At 40.4% G+C, this 22034-nt stretch overlaps 1 protein-coding gene across 1 annotated transcript in view; it reads left to right on the forward strand.

Moving 5' to 3' along the window:
* Epha6 (Eph receptor A6) overlaps nucleotides 1-22034 on the forward strand; it is a 962116-nt gene that overhangs the window by 920106 nt on the left and 19976 nt on the right. The window contains 1 exon segment of the mRNA NM_001419529.1: nucleotides 17109-17302. Coding sequence (NP_001406458.1) covers nucleotides 17109-17302 — 194 coding nt within the window.

Below are 22034 nucleotides of genomic sequence, written 5' to 3' on the forward strand. Positions count from 1 at the left end.
TGGGTTTGTTTTATCTTTGCTGCTTATTTGTACTTCTTAAAAATCAGGCGGCTAAGTCATGTAAGCCCCAGATTCCGTCACTATAATACCCGCTTTAACCCTGAGACATTGCTCTCATGTGTATTCTGTTTAGAGTAATCTACGCCATCCAAGCAATCCCAGAATCGATTTCTCTTCAGCACTACTTCTTGTCTGGAGTCACATGATAATGAGTTCTTCACACTTTCAGACTGCAGCCATAGTAAACTTTTATAACAAGCCACGGCCATTGCTGAGGAACTCAAGGAATAACTGTGACTTGTATGTCGGTTTGTTTGAGCTCATGCAGCTTCCTGTTTGGGGCTGGTGATCTCCTGCCCTTATAGAGTCCATGTCTTAACAGTTAGGAGAAAGACGATAGATGAAATAAACAAAATTATAATAAGTGATATGACATTAATGGGACTAAGAGAAATGAGGAAGATAAGAAACCCCAGGCTTGGGTTTGAATTATGAAACACTCTCATGAAAGTCAGTCACTTAAGGCAATAAGAGTCATAATTAGTCTTTCTTATTAGATACCCAGACGGAGTCATTCTAATAAAAGCCTGACCAAGAGGAGGAGCCATTTCTTGAGTTTCCTGGTCCCTAGATTTTCTTTCCTCCTGGGACGCATTGCAGTCACGGCTTTAGCAAGCATGGCTATGATACTGTGGACTCTGATTCAATCATGTAAGCTGCTGAAACTTTGCAAGTTCCTCAGTTTCATGACTAAACAAAATGATAGAGAAATACATTAGGTTCTTCCCAGTGTGTCTTCTCATTGTAAGAAGCTGTAATTTTATAACCTGTGAGGAGATGCCGCTGATAGCAAAGAAAAGATCCATGTTCTTCCTTCCCAAGTGTAGCATTCTCCCGATCTCTGCTGAGCCGCCAAAGGTAGACAGGGCGTTCATAGAGTAAAGCAGGTACAAGTGAGGATGCCAGACCACAAGACAGATGGCTGAGGGAGGGAACTTCTATGGGGAATGACCCAATTGTGCCATTTCAACTCAGACTGCCATATAAATTGTTCTTAATTTGCCCAGAGTGGTCCAGCGCCTGTTTTCAGCCTTTTCCTGCCTGGATTGTGCCCAACAATTCACCCAGCAGTTCTGGTCATAGATCTTGATGATCAGCGTACAAGATGACCATTTAGAGAGTGATTTTGTCTATTAAGCCTCATTTGGCCACATGGGCTCCATCTGGAACAGGAGAGGATGCTACAGCCAGGAATCACCTGACACTGAGCCCGTCCTCATTTGTTCTTAGCACCCGGCTCCGTGCAGAGACAAAGGAGGGGCTCCATCACTGTGGTTTCCCTGTCTTCTGTGGGTGACCAAGAAATATTCAAGGAAGAATCTGAGGGAGGGAGGGGAGATGCGGAAGCTGAATTCCGGGAGCCAAATCTTGAGGCCTTCGGATCCACACATTACTAGAGGAAAGCAGAGTGAGCTCAAATCTTCTATGTTTCCCATGAACGCCTTCCTCTGGTGCGAGAATGGGAACTAAATTTCTATTGAGCTAAACACATTGGAAGTCAGCATATCTGCGATGGATCCAGTAACCCAGATTTCTCTTTAGAAGCTGAAATAGCTTAATAAAAATTTCCCTACTACTCTGTCCAAATACTGGCTATTTCCTGTTTGTCCTTAATTCCTCATTCATGCAGTCAAGGTATAGTTTCGCACTTAACCATTCCCAACTGAGATGCTTTCTAAGAAGAGTAATGAGACAGAGAATAAAAGTCCAACCATGTTCTGTTTCAGCGTCTTATATACTTTTACTGCACATGGGTGAGTTAACAAAGCTGTGTGGGCACAGATCAAATGGAACATTACAATGTTTTATGATTTTTAATGAGTTTAGAAAATTTCAGACAGTTTTGAGGAAATGGTTTTTCTCTTCTGCCGACTCTGGTGTATTTTATTACAATGAACAACTCTGCGTCTGCAGAATCTGTGTTAGGGAATAGTATAATGAGTTTCCCAAAGGTCAGTGGAATTGTACATTAGGGAATGGAAATGAGAAGGGGGGGAAAGCCGAATGCGGAGAACTATACTATAAAAGAAAAACTAACAAAATATAATAGCAGGTGCCAGATGCTCAGCCATTCAGCAAGCTCTTATTAAACGTGTGCCACTCACCAGACCAGGTGTGCATGAGGAACAAGGAAATCAGTCCTCCGCTGTGTTAAATGAAAGCACAGAAACTCAGATGCTGAACCTTGTCCCACACAGGGAAGCTAAGAAGGTAATCACATTGCACTAACAAGTGGACTGATACTTAACCAGACTCTAGGAAGGAACCCTAAGAGGTGTGTGCAAAGAGGTCAGACACCGGGTACCTAACACATTCAGGTCAGGAAAACCAGGTCTAGTAGTCTAGGTGACACATTAGGTAACTATAGAACACTACCAGTGATTATATGGTGGGGAGAGGATTGTTTTGTGTATTTGTCTGTTTGTTTTGATTTTATTTTGAGACAGGGTTTGTCTATGTAGCCTTGACTATCCTGGCACTAGCTCTGTAAACCAGACTGGCCTTGAACTCAGAGATCTTGCTTGCCTCTGTCTCCCCTCTGTCCCTGCTGGGACTAAAGGCATGTACCACCACACCTGGATCAATTATATATTTTGTACAGAACTAGACGAGAGAAACATGAAGATTTCCAAGGCAAAGAAATGACAAATAGTTGCAGAGGTGAAAATGTTAGTCACTCTGATTGAGCATTACCCACTGTAGTCAATAGACATAAAAAAAGAATTAAGGAGACATATTTTTCAATAACGATATCCATTACTTCAGTGTAGAGATGAAATTCTGGTACTTTAATAGTCCTGCTCCCGTGTCCAATCCGACTGACACCCATCAAGGGGGTGTGCTGTTCTTTTTTTTTCCTTCAATGCAATGAAACACTGTATGACTATAATATAGATATTTGAAGTATGCATACCACAAAAAGCGTGCAAGCTCCGATATGGAAGGTTTTTCTGATTATTAAAGAAAGGAGCCCGGTGCAAACTAACTTGAACAAAAATACTTTTCTTTTTTAATCATGGAACGGCAGGTTGATTAATATTCTGAATCTGGGTGTGCAGCGCTTTAGTGTCTGTTTCTAGACTCTTCTACTCTCTGCGTTTTTTGCTGCCTCCTGCTCTGGGAGTCAGGACGTCAGGCTAGCCACAGCACTACAATGAAACCTTTCTAAACCTCACATGCCAATCCCAATGTTAGAGAAGAATGGCCGGCTCAACCTTGATCTAAACCCATATGAGAGACGCAAGTACTGTCATCCAAGCTATGTATCCATGCCAGGCTCCTCCACTCCAAGTTGGTTGGGGCTCTGTGAATGCAAGTTTTCCCATAGTCACAAGGAGTAAGAGGATTACCAGCTGAAGGTAATTGTGCAGCCAGAAGCTGAGTGAGGCTCTTTGGTTTGCCTGTCTAGTTTCCTTTTTGTACATATCCTTCTGGGATATTTGTCATTTAATAGCAGCCTTATTGCAGCCTCACTTTCATGTGACACCAAAAATGTTAATAGGGTATTGCTGTGTTCCAATCTAATAACCAAGTAAGCTGGAAAGACCAATATGTCGGCAGGGTCTCTCAACATCACCATCATCAGTATTTTGGGTTGAGGTGTGCCTTGAACATTGCAATTGATGCTTACCTAACCATAGTGTCAGACTCTACATACTAGATTGCAGTAGCATTCACCTACTAAAATAGGCACACACACCCCCCAAAAAAGGCCCTGGTTCTTGTCTTGTCAAAGATGGGAGACAAAAATTACCCCCAGTTAAGAGTCACTGGCAGTACAGTAGAAAGCTCTGAGCTCTGAGTTCTGATCTGAGGCTCATGGCTGACTGAACACTGAGGCAAGTCATTAAGCTTTCTGAGACATCATTTTCTGGAGTTCAAAATAACTAATTGTAGATATTGACCAAATATAAGATAATTCATCTATAGTACCTGGTACATACATATACATTTTTAATTAATTATGGGTAGTAAAAGCTTGGATTTTATATATTCACTATAAAACTATATTCACCTGTTTTGTTAGTGTTTAGCACAGATTGTTTTTTTTTTCAAGTATCAAATTTTATTGGTACATTAAGATATCCAACTACAAAAACATGAAGAACATTGGAGTAATAGAATAAATATTTAAAACAAACAAATATCTAACACATGAGAAGAATAAGTCTTTACTGTCAATAATAACCTTGTGTTTAAAGGAACAACATTTCTTCATTAAAAATACAAAGAAGGGTGTGGAAGAGATGGTGAGTACAGAACAGCTATTTTAGGTGATTAGTTTGCCTAAGAGTCAAGTTAGTTCTATGAGGTAAATCCCATTATTATCTCCATTTCCAGATAAGAGAACTGGAGCTTAGAAAGAATCAATGATCTATCCAAGTTGTTGGGGAGCCATGGAATTGAAGTTTAAATACCTGCTTAATCCAAAGTGTTTGTTTTTACCACTAAATTGTAAAGTAGACATTCAGGATTCAAAGGCATCTACACTCTGCTCTACCTAATGAGACCAAAGCATCTTTGTGTGTGCATGCTGCTCCATTGCACAGAAGAGTTTGCAATGCCTCCTGCTTGCAAAAGGATGCAGGATGACCTATCACTGTTGAGAAATACAACGAACGCCTCATTGCAGTTTTCTTGAACCTCAACGTTAATATTTTATGAAATAAATATTTATGAAATGCACTACCCTGTTGTTACATTAGGCACAAACAATTCAGTCAAATTTTAATGAATGACAGAACTATTCCATTGCCCAAAACGATTCCAAGGCAGATTGCAGGTGAGGTAATGTCTTGCTGCTTTTAAGCATGTGAAGTTTATCTTTCATTTCTGTAAGGTAGATCAAGGTAAAGTTGTATATTATTTCCGTTCAAGTTCAAAATCATTGAAATTTACTGCATATGGGAAGACCTGGTGGTCCACAAACTCCAAAGATGGTACCAAGGGTGGTGCTCTTCTCCACTCCAAGTGTAATGAGCTTCACAGGGAGAAAGGGCAAACTATGATCAGCAGGGAGCAGGAAATAACCAGATCCACAGAGTGTGTAGGTGGGGAAAAGGCCACCTTTACTTAAATGAGAAGGCAACTTCAGTAGAGTTAATGATCTGACTGTTACACTCTACTCTGGGGTTTGGTTTGGTTTCCCTAACTAGGAAAAAAGAGTCTTTGAAATGCAGATGTCTCAGTAAGTGCTTAGGCTCTACTACTAAGCTCACCTGTTTCCTCTAGAACACTTCAGAAATGATCTCACTTGAGGCTACTTGGAGGAAGTGCGATGCTGCCAAGTGTTTTGGGGTTTTCTCTACCTAACTTTTAAAAGCTTTGAATGAGGAGGAGGAGGAGGAGGAGGAGGAGGAGGAGGAGGAGGAGGAGGAGGAGGAGGAGGAGGAGGAGGAGGAGGAGAAGGAGGAGAAGGAGAAGGAGAAGAAGGAGAAGGAGAAGGGGAAGAAGTTGTTGTTATTGTTTCCCTGTAGACTACTTTCTGAAGCTCACTTAAAGGGGCAAGATGGGATGTATCTTTCAGTTTTTTATGAAACTTTTTGGAATGTGGTATGTCTGGAAGCATCATTCTGGAATTTAGGAAGGAAGAAAATATGTTTTCTGTATTTTTTGATTGCCCCTATAATTCTATAACCCTTCCGAGTTAGGGGTCAGCACTGCAGCCAAGACTGAAGGGTGCACTGAATTCACTTACCTAGAAATGCAGCATGATTTTTACGACTCAGAGACTCCAGTCATTTTCAATTTTTTTCTCTGATTAGATTTTCCCAACTCGACTGTATTATGTAATGGTCCCTGTGTAATGATCTGTGTAAGATACAGTAAATTGCTAAAAACCCATTCCTATTATTTCAACCCTCCATTTTACAGAGGGAATTTTTGCCTTGATTTGAATATGTATTCTACGGAAGCAATTTCCAAAATGGCCTCGTCTCCTCGGCTTTTCAGTAATTCACTCTTGGTGCACAGGCATTTGGTTAAGAGGCAGCATTTTAATTAAATGAGCACTAATTGCACCTGCATGAGAGGTGGATGCCTGCCTCAGAAACAAGAGGAATAAGGAATCCAAAAAGAGCAGTGAATCACATTGTAAATAGTGTAGCAAGTAGAAGAAACCATTAGCTCATAGATCTTACTACTACATGGAACTTTTAAGGAAAGAAAGGATTTTTTTCTCTAACTACATGATCACAAAACTGTTACAGCATCCACAGTATGCTACACTTTTGATTTCCACTCAAAAGAAACCTATTTGCCAGTTTGGGCTCCTGTGGGTTTTGTGTTCTTTGATGGTCATTTACATAATGTGTCTTTTAAATTTTCCTTTCCATCTGCATGATTCTAAAGTTCTAGTGGACTAAGGAATATTAATATTTTAATATTAAAAGTTGCCCAATATGTTTCTAAATTCAGAATGAAGCTCCAAAGTGGAGAAGTTTGCTTTTCCCTACAAGGGAAAACACTGTGAGATCTGAGGACACTGCCCTCTTTTTTAAAAAGTTAAGTAAATTAGTCTGGGACTTGACCTTCATATTCCTAAAAAGTGTAAGCCACAGTAGTGAATCTGCCAAATAGAAGAATTGCGTTGTTGCCCAAATCTTCCTAATTTTTGTTTCCAAGTTGTAGGCTCCATCCTTGTCTGGATGTTTGTGTCCACACGGAGACACCTCCAGCTCTTAGAAAGCAGTTCTGTATTAAAACAACCCACTCCTGAATGCAGAAGAAGCTGAGCTTTAGAGCCCTTGGCAAGGCTCCTTCAGCTTCAGAGTCTCCGCAGATGTAGCTTCTGGTGTAAATGGTTCAAGTGCAGGCAGAATCAAGTGCTTGTTTCTTTATCAGTAACGGAGCCTTGTTTGTGAGTCATGCTTAGGTCTTCAATATGCCCTTATTGACACTGTTACAATCTCCTGTGAAGTACAGAAAGAGGCACTTACTTCTGCTCCCAGAGGTGACTTTCTTATTTTTTATATTGTATTAAATATTATTATGTTACTATATTATAATCCCATAATTTTCCTCTATTCCCTCTTCTTACTCCAACTCTTCCCATGTCTCCCACACATGCGCGTGCTCCACTTCTTTCAAATTCCTGGCTTTCTCTTCTTGAATTGTTGTATCCTATATAAATACATAAATACAACCTGTTGAGTCCATTCAGCGGAGCTTGCATGTACATAAATTCAGGGCCGACCACTTGACATTGGATAGCCACCTAGAAGCTCCTTCCTGGAGGAAGACTACCTCTCCGGCTCTTAGAATTCCTTCATTGTCTGAAGCCCATGAGATTTCTACATTAGTATGTTTATTGGCCCTGTCATTGTCCAAGTGTTTTTCAGGCAGCCATATTTTTGAGGTTTCACAGGGGTAGCTTTCCTATCATTTCTAGGAGTCACTAACTCATAGCTGGATCCCTGATCTTCAGACTCATGGAACCTTCCCATCTTCTGCAATGTTCCCTGAGCTGTAGGTTCAGTAGCTATGTTAGAGATAGGTCCACTGGGGCCGAGCACCCATGACTAGTTGTTGCAAAGACAAGTTTCTTTAGTGAGGGTTAGGAGCCACATTTGACTGTGGGCATAAAAGTAAGTACTTAGAATGCAATAAAGAATCGTGGGAATTCATTTATTAGGGATGAAGAGTTCTTTGAGATCCATGACCCCACTTGCCACTGGGTAGTGGGCTAGGTTTTCAATGTCAGGCGTGATTTCTCTGGTGTATTACTTCCAAGATATGAGTTCCACTACTGACCCTTTAGGGATGTCTTGCCGTGCTGGGCACTGTTGTGTTCTACAGGCATCACAGACAGATAGGGCTATCCATTGCTCTCCTTCATTGGCAACATGCATAGCACCTTCTGGAGCTACAAGAGTTAGTCCTCCAGGAGGAGGTTTTTGAGTGTGACTTTCAATTGTTAGAGATAATGATTTTCCAAAGTTGTCACCAACAACTATTTAAGCTATGAGAGCCCTCTACTTCACGACGACACTTAATCTTCTACTCACTCAGCAACCTACTCTGGGACAAATATACTCCATTTTATGCAGGCTTGGCTGATCTTGTAGAAGAACCAAGTTCCGGTCTCAGCACACACATGGTGGCTCGTAACTGTCTGTAACTCCAGTATCAGCAGATCTCATGCAACCATACACAATTCAAAAAGAAAGAAAAGAAAAAGGACAGATAAAAAAGAAAGAAGAAGGAAAGGAAGCAAGATTGAGAATTAACTATGTAATTTTAGGAAAGTTTTCATCTTAAAAAGAAAATGTTAGGCTAAGTCATAATGTATTCTTTTGTAGTTTATTCTTATATAAACTTATTCTCAATTTTTATGATTATTTTCTACCAGCTCCCTGGATTTTATTCCATCTTCTAAGACAATAAGCCTCAACTTTTCTTATAGTCGAGGTGCCCATGAGCTGCTCTAATTACTCCTTAATCAAGGCACCAGAAAGTACGTATAAAACAAAGTTTTCCCCAGAAGAAATGTTTATGACAGTACAGTTAATGCAACATTTCCTCACACTTCCCCCAGAACACAGATCTCAGAAGTCACAGAGATGAAAGTTACAGCTCTGTTGCTTGACTTGACAAGGCTCCATGCTTGGCAGTGCTAGGGAGAGATTAGCAGATCATGAGGAGTTCAGTTCTATCAGCTGAGAGACTGAAGCTATTTCTGAATGACCAGAGCAAAGGGCCAGAATGGACAGAACAGAGGTGAAGGCTGAGATTCAAACTGAAGCGGTCTGAACCAGAGTAATAAATATGGATATCAAAGGATGTTTCCCTGGGGTTCTAGACATGGAAGCTATCGGAAGACAAGTGATGGTGACAGCTGGGGCTACACAAGAGAAGCCCAGAAAAGAAGACTCTAGCTAAAGTGAGCAAAGAGTTGAGGATGTGGCTCAAGTCTCAAGAGAGAGCGTCTCTTCTATTTCTGTGACTCAGAGGTTATGGTGATGACGCTAGTCTATTTTGGATGTGATACTGAATAATCTTCCAAGTCACTTAGCCTCAGGTTTTTTTTTAATCTATAGTATGCATAACAATACATGTCTTTGAATGAAGTAAGCTGTGTTCTCAGCTCATAATTTGGGATACAAATTCTTTTTGACATATATATGTATATATACATAGAGAGAGAGAGAGAGAAAGAGAGATCAATTAATTGGTCTTCATGACTTCTCCTTATTATATGATACATATATATATATATATTCTCTGTATTAGCGTTCTCTAGAGTCGCAGAACTTCTGCAATGTCTCTCTGTGTTGAGAGAATTTATTGTGATGACTTACAGTCTGGAGTCCAATTAACACAACAATGGTCAGCTGTGAATGGGAAGTCCAAGAATCTAGTAGTTGTTCAGTGCCATGTGGCTAGTTGTTTCAGCTGGTCTTCTCTAGAAGTAGGTTCCAACAGATGTGCTGGCAAGTAAGTGTAAGCAGGTGAAGAGGAGTGAATCTTCCTTCTTCCAATGTCCTTATGTAGGCCTCCAGCAGAAGGCATGGCCCAGATTAAATGTGTGTACCACCATGCCTGGATCTGGGACTTGCTTTGTCCCAGGCTGACCTTGAACTCAAAGATCTCCTTGCCTAAATCTCCTGGGATTAAAGGCTTGTGCTACCTTGCCTGGGCCTAAGCTTTTCATGGCCACTATGCCTCAAGATCTACATGCCAGGATCCAGGTCAGAAACTTGTGCCTTCCAACCTCAGGATCTGAATGACAGGTGAGCTCTCCAATTCTAGATTGTAGTTCATTCCAGATATAGTCAAGTTGACAACCAGAAATAGCCATTACAGTGTCAACTAAAATCCATGGAATGATGAAAATTGGACCAATGGGCCGAGAAGATGCTGTCCATTCAAGCACCAAAGGTGTGAATTCAGAGCCCCAGTATGTAGATAAAAAGCCAACTGTATCAACACGCATCTGTGATTCCAATATTGTAGAAGCTAAGCCAGGAGAACCCCACCCCGGACCCCTGAACTCACTGGTAAACAAGTCTCACTGAATTGGTGAGCTCCAGGCTTAGAGAGAGACTGTATTTCACATAATAAGGTGGAGAGCAATTTAGAAAGAGTCGGATATAGACTTCTGACCTCTATAAGGATACACACAAACATATGAAAAGTACACATGCATATAACACACATATACACACAAACACCTGAGCAAATGTTGAGGCAATAAGGTTAGGTATAGACGCATACCAGATTCATTGTCACACTCAAGCCTCCAAGAAGTTACTTTTCTTCCCATGTCCTTTACCAAGCCAAGATTTGGAACTCTCTCTCTCTCTCTCTCTCTCTCTCTCTCTCTCTCTCTCTCTCTTTGGATTTTTTTCTCCATCTCCATTGTTATTCCTTTTCCCAGTTTCCAGGCCTTGTCCCCCTAACCCCTCCTCCTCCAATCCAATAATCCAATTAGTAAATGGTCAAAAACGAACGTATACTTTACGAAAAATTAATTACAGATGGCTATTTTTTTTTAAATTTTGCACAGAGTCTATTTTTCTTTTTCTTCCTCCATCTTTATTAAATTGGGTATTTCTTATTTACATTTCAATTATTATTCCCTTTCCCGGTTTCCAGGCCAACATCCCCCTAACCCCTCCCCCTTCTATATGGGTGTTCCCCTCCCCATCCTCCCCCCAGTACCGCCCTCCCCACAACAATCATGTTCACTGGGGGTTCAGTCTTGGCAGGACCCAGGGCTTCCCCTTCCACTGGTGCTCTTACTAGGATATTCATTGCTACCTATGAGGTCAGAGTCCAGGGTCAGTCCATGTATAGTCTTTGGGTAGTGGCTTAGTCCCTGGAAGCTCTGGTTGCTTGGCATTGTTGTTCATATGGGGTCTCGAGCCCCTTCAAGCTCTTCCAGTTCTTTCTCTGAATCCTTCAACGGGGGTCCCGTTTTCAGTTCAGTGGTTTGCTGCTGGCATTCGCCTCTGTATTTGCTGTATTCTGGCTGTGTCTCTCAGGAGCGATCTACATCCGGCTCCTGTCAGCCCCACTTCTTTGCTTCATCCATCTTATCTAGTTTGGTAGCTGTATATGTATGGGTCACATGTGGGGCAGTCTCTGAATGGGAGTTCCTTCAGTCTCTGTTCTAAACTTTGCCTCCCTATCCCCTCCCAAGGGTATTCTTGTTCCCCTTTTAAAGAAGGAGTGAAGCATCCGCATTTTGGTCATCCTTCTTGACTTTCATGTGTTCTGTGCATTTAGGGTAATTAGAGCATTTGGGCTAATAGCCACTTATCAATGAGTGCATACCATGTGTGTTTTTCTGTGATTGGGTTACCTCATTCAGGATGATATTTTCCAGTTCCATCCATTTGCCTGTGAATTTCATAAAGTCATTGTTTTTGAGAGCTGAGTAGTATTCCATTGTGTAGATGTACCACATTTTCTGTATCCATTCCTCTGTTGAAGGGCGTCTGGGTTCTTTCCAGCTTCTGGATATTATAAAGAAGGCTGCTATGAACCTAGTGGAGCATGTGTCTTTGTTATATGTTGGGGAATCTTTTGGGTATATGCCGAAGAGAAGTATAGCTGGGTCCTCAGGTAGTTCAATGTCCAATTTTCTGAGGAACCTCCAGACTGATTTCCAGAATGGTTGTACCAGTCTGTACCTCCAATCTTCTTCAGAGTTGGGCAAGCAGTTCTAAAAGCAAAAACTAATATTGTTCACCTGCTAAAACTGTTTTCTTCTATGTTGAAAGTCTGAATTTGGGTTGGAGAGATGGCTCTGCAGTTAAGAGCACTGGTTGCTCTTCCAGAAGTTCTGAGTTCAATTCACAGCAACCACATGGTGGCTCAGAACCATCTGTAATGGGGTCCAATGCCCTCTTCTGGTGTGTCAGAAGACAGTGACAATGTACTTATATATAAAATAAATAAATCATTTTTTAAAAAAAGTCCGAATTTGTATGCATAAGTGCTTAATGTAGCCCTATTCACAGTAGCTAAGTTTTGGAACCAATGCAGTTATGTCAGTTAACAGATAAATAGATACAGAAACAATGGCATTTCTTTCAACCGTAAAGAAGAAAGTTATGTCCATTTCAGGAAAATAGATATGAGTGGAGATAATTATTTTAATCACTTTATTGAAGTCAGTCTCAGAAATTCAGATAGTGCCTGTTTTTTCATATTTGTGGATCCCAGACTTTAAATAGATATGTAAGTTCAGGTACGCAAGAATGACTTGAAAATAAAAGTAAAAGTGTATGGGGAGAACAAAAATTGCTAAGGAGAATGAGGGCAGCAACTACTAAGGGTAGGAAGTATGAGAATGGTACACTTAAAGCCCAGTAAATACATTTACATACAGTTTTCTTCATACAACATGGTCCCATGTACAGTGAATATATATCAACTAAAATATCATCATTCATTGAAAATTAAAATCTAAGTTTATAATATACAGATGTACTAATGATATAAGATCTAAATGTTTTATCTCTTATTTAGCTTCATATTTTTTCCATCTACACAAATCCACTTCCAGTAGCACCTCTTTCAAGCCCCTACTTGCCTTTGCAAAGGTCTGCATACCATTGAATATTCCCCTCCCCTTGCTGGGGCCTACTGTAGGCTACCACAGACCCTGTTTTAGATAATACTTGCCATATTCACAGGCTTTTGTCTCCTTCACTAGATTATAAACTCCAGATTCACAGATATGTATCATGCTATATTACCTTTTATACTAGAATGGCCAACAGTACATTTTAAGTGATCACTATGCTTGTTTCTGTTTGGGGTGAAAATTATTAAATATCCACTAAAAATATACTTTCATGAATCCAGGTTCAGGCAATTCTTGAAATTAGGGATTTTATACGTGTGAGTAACTTCAGACAAGTCTGGCCTTCCTCTGATTGGGTGTCTTAGCTATCAAATGACACTAAGAATTGTTGCTACTCCACAGGTTTGTTTCAAAGATTAAAATAATAAACATATATCGTTGGTAACTAGAATCTTGGAAATGAGACCCAAAAGCTCTCGATAATTAGCTGGGTGTTTTTCAATCCTCACTACTGTTATCGGGTTATTGCTCTACAAGATACATTCCTGTTGAGTTTGACACCTGGCTTGAGTCAAGGTTTCAAATTAATTTTATAAGATGATATGTTAAAGCACTGAGGAAACTGAGAAACTAAGAACTCTGTAAAAGACAGAGAGATACATAAGGAGGAAATTGGGTGGTCTCTTGATCTTCCCACTACTCCACAGACAGCCTTGCAGGCCACCAACATTCTGCTGGCCTCAGTAAGGCAAATGTTCCACACAGCAATGCTACCTTCTTGCCATCCCTGCCCTTAGAATAAAGGCATCAACATTGAGGGTGTTCACTGCCTGGTAGAGGCCAAGTGGTCTGGATTTGTGGTGTTTACTGTTTCCATGAAGTGTCTAGAAAAGCTGTGGAAAATAGAAATCCCTCTGGGGCTAAGAAGACAATGTTAGCAAAGGTTGAGGAGTGTAATAAAGTTCTTTCGTCAGGAAGAGCAAGTCTCCTGTCACTGGACTGGTCTAAGCAATCAATAAATTCTAGATATTGTCCCTTGATAACATATTTTTAAAGTTAATGTGTTCTCTAGGACTTCAAATGCTATCATGCTGTCCCCTGAGTCTATCGGAAGTAGCTGTTTCAAATTTAACAAAAGTACGCTCCTCTATCAAGACAGGTCAAAAAATTATTTTAGCAATGTCTGCTTAGATCATTAGTATTTACTAATAAGTGAGACACTAGGCTCAATGACAAGGATGAAAAATCCAGATATGCAGCTCCTGCGTTCCTATATACATAGCCTGAGAAAAAGGGACAGGAAAAAGAATTCAATAAAGTGATAGATACAACGATAGAGAGGTGATCAAACATGCAAAAGCACTCACGAATGACGACTCACTGAAGCATTGCATTCTACAAACTACAGAGTACTGTGTGAGCGAGTGTGTGTGTGTTGTGTTGTGTGATGTGTGTGTGTGTGTATGTGTGTATGTGTGTGTTATTTACTGAAAATAGTAAGTTCAGGGCCCAAATGAAAACACAGAAGTCAAATGAGCGTGTATAATGACAAAAGATAACATGGTATAAAATTGGAGAAGAGAACAATCTATCATGAAAATTGAAGCCAGTGTCTGAGGAACGGCAAAGGACATCTGAAAGTCACAGGGAGTTCAGCTCCTAATTCTGCCACACAGTAGCTATGTGAATCTAGACAAGTCTCCTTACGTCTCCCAGCCTAATTTTTATGACGTAAAAAGTAGCAGTAATAGTAACGGCCAGCCTGAGTAATTTTAAGTGGTAAACAAAAGAAAAGGGTACCAGGACCAAGCACATAGAAAATGTTCTGTAAAGGCCACTGTTCCTCCTAACATGGCTTCACCTCTCAGTTTTATTCTATGCACTTGCAGTCATATAACCTCCAAATTGGCTGTCACATTCCCAGGGCACAGATGTTCTCTAAGGCCATTCTGTCCTACTTTTTATAATTACTTCCCTAAGCTATTCACAGTAGTTGTGATTGATTTCAAGCATTTTTTATCCATTTGTGTTTTACTAAAACATGTAACAATATGACTTAAACCCAAGCCTACTTAGTACCAAAAACAGGCCAAAAAATGAGAAAAATGATATTCAATAATGTAATATAAAATGGAGAGTAAAACATTAATATCCGTTCAGATGGACGTATTCTGGGACTGAGAGAAAGATCTGTGAGAGTAGTGACTGCTACTCAAGCATATGAACCTGAGTTTGCATCCCCAGCACTCACGTGTGGAACTCATATATGTCATATATGAAGCTCATATATGTATCATATACACTGAGGTGTATATGACCACACATACCCATAATCCCAGCACTGGGATGGAAGAGAAACACATGGATCCCAGGGACTTGGTAGCAGTCTAGTCTGGCTAAAACCTCATGCTCCAGATTCAGTGAAATTCTCAAAATCAGAAGGTGGACAATGCTAGAAGATACCTAAAGTCAATCTAGACTTCCTCATGACCAAACACAGGAAATCACCCCACACACATACACATAACACACAGAACACATACATACACACACACACATACACACACAACACACACACAACACACACATACACACACAACACACACACAACACACAACACACACATACATACACACACAACACACACCACACACATACACACACAACACACACACAACACACAACACACACAACACACACATACATACACACACAACACACACAACATATACAACACACATGCACACACACGCACACGGAGAATTATGGCCACCGAAAACACAGATCTGATCATAAGAAATTCTCTAATACTGAAAAAAGTTAGGACTTAGCAATTAAGAGGATTCTGAGGAAATACTAATGCTTCTTTTTTACAACTTGTCTCTGACATAAATTCACATATTTTGTAGTCATGTCAAATGATGTCAGTTTAAGAAGAAATTAAAATGAGATGTCAGTGTTTAAAAAAAAAACATAAAAAAAGGCATGTAGATGGTCCTGCAACAGAATTCTTAAGATGGCAATGTTAACCATAGATAATTTATATTTTGATTGTTGGTGTGTGTGTGGGGGGGTGATTTGATTGTTGTCTGTCTTTAAATATGTTTGATCCTCAGTATCCCTACTTTTAAATTGGTTAAAAAAAAACTTCCCCATAAATGATATAAGAACAAAGGTTTAAGTGACTACCTTTGATCTTCTCTTCAAAAGCTAACTTATATGAATTCAGAATCGATTTTATTCCACATTTAGAAAATTCATCTTAGGAGGGGCTGGCAGGTGACACATTAAAGAAGCAAAACATCTCCTTGTTATTCTTTTGCCCTCCCCCTTCTTCTACTAGGGTGCTCCCCCACCCATCCACCCACCCTTTTTACTCTTAACTCTTACACAGATTCCTTTTTCTGGAGTGGGCGTTTAAATTTAAATTAAGTGACTTAAAATTAACCCAGAACAAAACGTCAATCCCTCAGTCCTGTGCACTACACCAGTGCCCATACATGAGTAGTCACCACCCTGTCCTACAGAGAGAGCCTCTCTCTCGCCACCTGTTATACTCACCATTGTAGCTTTTTCTGTTTTGAACCTTAGGACCTCTGGGGAAACAACTGTGCTGTCAGGTCAGAGTCTGACTAAGGGAAAACCCAAAGTCAACAAGGAGGAAAGGAATATGCTACAATGGGAGAACAGCGGGTTTAGAAAATACACTGACCTTATAAAAAGGATGAAAAAGAGTTCAAGAGACATACCTGTTTGTGCTAAAAGTATCTATATCATGCTTCCTTTATGCTGTTGACATCAGGGTTTAAGATAGTTAGGCAAGGGCTAGAGAGATGGCTCAGAGGTTAAGAGCACTGGCTGCTCTTCCAGAGGTTCTGAGTTCAAGTCCCAGTAACCACATGTAACTCACAAGCATCTTTAATGGGATCTGGTACCCTCTTCTGGTGTGCACGAGGACAGTGGGCTCATATACATAAAATAAGTAAGTCTTAAAAAAATAGTTGAGCAAAGTTACACAGAAGCTGCTTCTTTTCTTTTTTTTGAATATTTTATTTATTTATATTTCAAATGTTATCTGCTTTCCTGGTTTACCCTTCTGCAAAAATCCCCCTCATCCCTACTCCTCCTGCTTCTATGAGGGTGCTCCCCCACTCACCCACCTTACACTGGGGCATTGAGCCTTCACAGGACCCAGAGCCTCTCCTCCCATTGATGCCAAATAAGGCTGTCCAGCTGTTTTTTAAGACAGTGATAGAACTTAACTATGTGCTCACCAGCAGTGCATGCTTAAAGCATATTTTCTTCCCAGAAGGGACAGCTGTACTATTGAATTAACAGCAATTCATCTTCAGAACTTGGATATATATATACCTTTGCCTGGGCCCTGTGTATTCATCTTAAGTAGTGTTCACTCTTATCAGTATTTTGGTTTGTCCTGCTTGGGTATGAAGATGCTGCACACACCTCGCTGTCACCCAAGGTAAGAGAGTGACCTGCGTCTGTTTGCATTTAGGTTATTTTATCCATTGAAGAAGGTTACCGACTTCCTGCTCCAATGGGCTGCCCACCGTCGCTGCACCAGCTGATGCTCCACTGCTGGCAGAAGGAGAGAAACCACAGGCCAAAATTCACTGACATCGTCAGCTTCCTGGACAAACTGATTCGCAACCCCAGCGCCCTTCACACGCTGGTGGAGGACATCCTCGTGTAAGATGCATAATGTTGGTACTTTCTCCCCGACAGTCACAATCGTTCAGGCTGCAGGCAAGAGGAACAGATAGGGGGAACGAGCTTGCCTTAGTAGCTGTCCAATTATCAACCCTCTATAACTCTTATCGTGTTCATTAGCTCATCAGATAATCATTAACATGAAAGAAAATACGGTTTTATTAGAAAAAATCCCTTCCTTTCTATTTCTATTTATATTTTATCTGTCTGTATTACTTTATTTACATTTCTCTTATGTGGATATTTGGTACCACATTATATATATATATATATATATATATATATATATATATGTATATATATGTATATGTATATATATATGCACACATATATATGTATATATATCTCAAAGATATATATCAAAAAAAAGATATCAAAGATACATACAAACACACATGCACACATACATGTCCTTCTTTCCTGATTCTTCTCTATCTTTTTTTCTTTTTTTGTTCTTTTTTTTTTTTTCGGAGCTGGGGACCGAACCCAGGGCCTTGCGCTTCCTGGGTAAGCGCTCTACCACTGAGCTAAATCCCCAGCCCGATTCTTCTCTATCTTTATAAGTAGAATTTGTGTGCACGTGTGTGTCCTCTCCAATTTTCTTTCCATTCTATGTCCCATCCCTCTATTTGAAATGGCAAGCAAGACGAGATGATTTGTGGATCGCCAAAAGGAAGGATGCTCCCTGCTGCTCCCATCACACGCAGCTGCTGTTACTTTCCTCTCCCAAAATCAGAATAAGACAGGTGATGAGAAAATGAAGGCACTCATCCAGCATTTTATAACCTTCAGTACAACTAAGAAAGCCCACTCTCTCCTCTCTGAAGAACATTGAGAAGGAGGAGGAAAGTGGGAGCAAAAATAGTCCTCATCTTGGTCTGAAATATTGCACTTGAAATATCATCTATATCCTCCTTTAGGCTAGATTATAAACAACCAAAGCACACTTCCTGAATTACTAGTCAGCTACAGGATATACCAACACTCAACTGGGGGAGCAGGGGTCACAGGTTCGAGCCAGTACGGGGTTTCAGTAACAATTAGAGTACGTTATTGCAAAAGCTAGTTGAAACAGGCCTCTTTTCACAGCCAAGCATGTAAGAGTTCACCTCTAAATCACTAATTGGCAGCCTCAGCAAAGTGAAGCCAAGCATGAAATAGCTAGTGATTCAGGTGTTGCTGCAGCCCATCTCCTCTGAGCAGCCCAGCGTTGGAAACCGTAAGGAAGAAGGCACAGGAAACAGAAGCACTTTGAACTTCACCATTAAGGCACTGGTCAGCCACTGAAGGATGTTTAAGCAAGAAAATGAAATAATTACAGCTGTGCTTCTGGAAGACCACTAGATTTAGACTGTGTACAAAACAAGGAGCAAGATGGGAAACAGGGCCATGTGTGTCTTTTTAGAAAACCAAGCTATGAAAGTTCAAGGCCTAAATTATAAAATGGGAGTTGAGATCTGGAGAAGAGAGAATGAATTTATTGGTAGGCAACATAATTCCTCATGGTTTCCTGAATAAATATTGAAGGAAGAAGAAAAAAGTAGGTATTTGTCAGGTAGATATAGATATAAATATAGATATAGATATATTGCATAAACAATAGGTGCTTTCTTGCTAAGAGGAACAGGTCTTGGAGCAGAAATGAGAATGCCGAAGCATTCTGCATCAGAGACGCCTGTATCACAGTATAGGAGAGTGAACACATACATATAGGTTGAATTTGAGGTAAAAACAAAACTGGGCTTTTGGACTAGAGAGATGGCTCAGAAATTAAGAGTGTATATACTATCCTTGAGGCAATTTCCAGTGCTTACACAAAGCAGCTCATGAGTTCCTATGACTTGAGCTGCAGGATATTCAACCCCTTCTGGCCTTCCTGGGTGTCTACAAGCATGTGCACATACCTACACATAGACACTCGTGCACATACATAATTATTATTTTTCAAATAGCTAGCCTAGATGTATATACTTGAAATTGACCAGCATATAGATTAAAACTGAAGGCATCAGCCCAGTTAAGATGACCTATGGTGAATATAAGGAATGCAAATAAACAGAGGAAGAGAAGGCAGCTATAGAGAATGCCAAGACTTGAGACATGATCCCAGGGCTGGAGAGATGGCTCAGCGGTTAGGAGCACTGACTGCTCTTCCAGAGGTCCTGAGTTCAAATCCCAGCAATCCCATGGTGGCTCACAACCATCTGTAATGGGATCTGCTGCCCTCTTCTGGTGTGTCTGAAGACAGCTACAATGTACTTGTATATAATAAATAAAATAAATCTTAAAAAATTGAAGACAGGATCCCAAAATACAATAAGCAAACAAGATTGAAAAGGAAGAGCAACGCAGACTGGGAATGCAGGAAACCAGGATGGAGCCACATTATAAAACTTAAACAAGAAGACTGTTTCAAGGGACGTGAGGCCCAAGCCTTCACAAGGCTTCAGTAAACATAAAGTGGAGTATGTCAGCAGGATTTAGCAGTGATGCACACAGGTCCATAAGCAGCCTCAACAAGGACAAGTTTTTATAAAATTTATAAGACAATACCAAGGGAATACAAAGACAAAATAAAGATCAATCCATAGTAATAACATTTTATTTCCAGAAACCTGTCTCCTACACGCAAGATAGGTAGAAAGATTGTTTCTTGATGTTTAGCTTTCATAGTCTCTTGAAAATACACCGTGCTTTACTACTGAGAGACCATCATAATGAAAACCCGCTACAGTGTGAGTCTCCCTTCAAGGAAGAGGGCGTCACCTCACGCCTCTAAACCCAACTCACTTCCTCTCAGCTTCTTGTTGTGACGCAAGATTAAGAGACTTCATGGTGGCCATAACAAAGCTGCCTGACTAAAAAGAGTCTACCGTCATTGTTTTCAACAGACAAATAGAGCAGTTCCTTGACTGCATGTTGAGACTGTGAATCGTCATCCTACTTGTAAAATACTCAGGAAGAATCTCAAATCAGAAAATGACCAAAAATAAATAAATAAAACGGAGAAAGGATAAATGGTCGAAGCAGATGCATGGTCCTCACCGAGGGCCAGAGGTCTGTGATGAAATGGTTGCCATGCTCTGAAGAGCCCTGCCATACGCAGGCTAGGAATTGCATCCTTCATATGAAGTTGTCAGCTTGGTTCAGTTCCAAAATCTAATCTGTCTGGAACAAATAGTAATTTTCGTGAGTGATTTTTTTCTATCCTTGTGCATGGCATAGATGCACGAACTTTTTGTTTTCATATATTTTTGTTTGAGAAACAAAATGAACCAGTGTTCCCGAGGTACTGTGTCTGCAACTTACCATTATTCTAATCATCACAGGGTTTATAAAACACAGGATGGCTTTGCCTTGTCTTCCACTGGCTGCATATTCCTCAGACCATCCATAGTCTGTTCCCAACTCCTGAGAATTGAGGCACTTTATTGTGAAGAAAAATCTTGGTTGGTTCTGTGTTTATAAAATGAAGACGAGCACCTCCACATGGAAAGCCTATCCATCTCCCGCGTTTCAGAATGCATGCCTGTCCCAGATTAATGTTGGATTAAGAAAAAGTGACCGTCAGTCTTGCTACTGAATGCCTCTCAAACATGTCAGCTGGGAAGACAGTTCAATGCCTAAGAGTGTTCTGCTCTGCAAACACAAGGATCTATCTGAATTTGAATAACTAGCACCCACATTAAAAGAATAAAAAGCAAACAATAAGAGAGTATGGCTCTGTGTGCCTATAGCCCCAGCAGCAGGGATAATGATTGTAGAAGTTTAAGAGTTTGCTGGCCAAGCAGCCAGCCAAACCAAAACAGCAAGATTCCAATTCAGTGAGAAATCCTGTATCCAGGTAATAGGGCAGAAAATAATAGATTTGGTATCCTATTCTGGCTTCTGAATTACAACACTTATGTGCATGCAACACATGAGTACCCGTACATGCACATGCTCACACATGCAAACATGCTAAAAAGTCCTAGCGTATGATGCACAGCCACTCGTCATTAGACTCTCCTTTTCTTCAGTGTCCCCAGACTACGCGTTTCTCCCATTTCTACACCAACACAAACATCGCTCTTTCATCAACTACATCCCAATGGTTTTTATTCCACTATAATTGCCTTTTTCTCAAAAATTCACCTGAGAAAATTTTGCTCTTATGCTTGACAAGTGATAAGTGGAGGGAAAATTTAGATGACTAAAGATAATGAGGAAGGATATGGAATCCATAGTATAATAGCTTTATGCTGGAAAATTGGGAATTTCATAAACCCCATTGCCAACAACTGAGAATCTATAGGAAAGCTATTGGTCCAAGGCTTTCGGGATTGGGAAGAGCGGTTCTCACTCTTGTCCTCTGCTGACATTCCCCTGCCTGGCGCTTCCCATAGGCATATTCACATTTCGTTAGAGTTCCAAATACACTATACACATATACACATATACTTTGAAAAAGTATAAGGACATATATGAGATCATGGTGATTTATATAAGAGTGTCCTTAAATCCAAATAACTACTAAATGGATTTTCAAAATCACCATCTTGATGGAGGCAAGCAACTGTCCATACATGCAATATCAATGTGCTCTCATTAGTGACGTTAGTCATTTCCTGTCGAAGAGTTATTTGTGGTTGTCACATGGGACAAACCCCCTGGGAGAACAGGACCAGCTTGAGATCAAGGCTATGTGTAGAAGAACATTTCAAGCAATGCC

This window comes from Rattus norvegicus, chromosome 11, assembly GCF_021556685.1.
Source record: "Rattus norvegicus strain SHRSP/BbbUtx chromosome 11, alternate assembly SHRSP_T2T, whole genome shotgun sequence".
Lineage (NCBI taxonomy): Eukaryota > Metazoa > Chordata > Mammalia > Rodentia > Muridae > Rattus > Rattus norvegicus.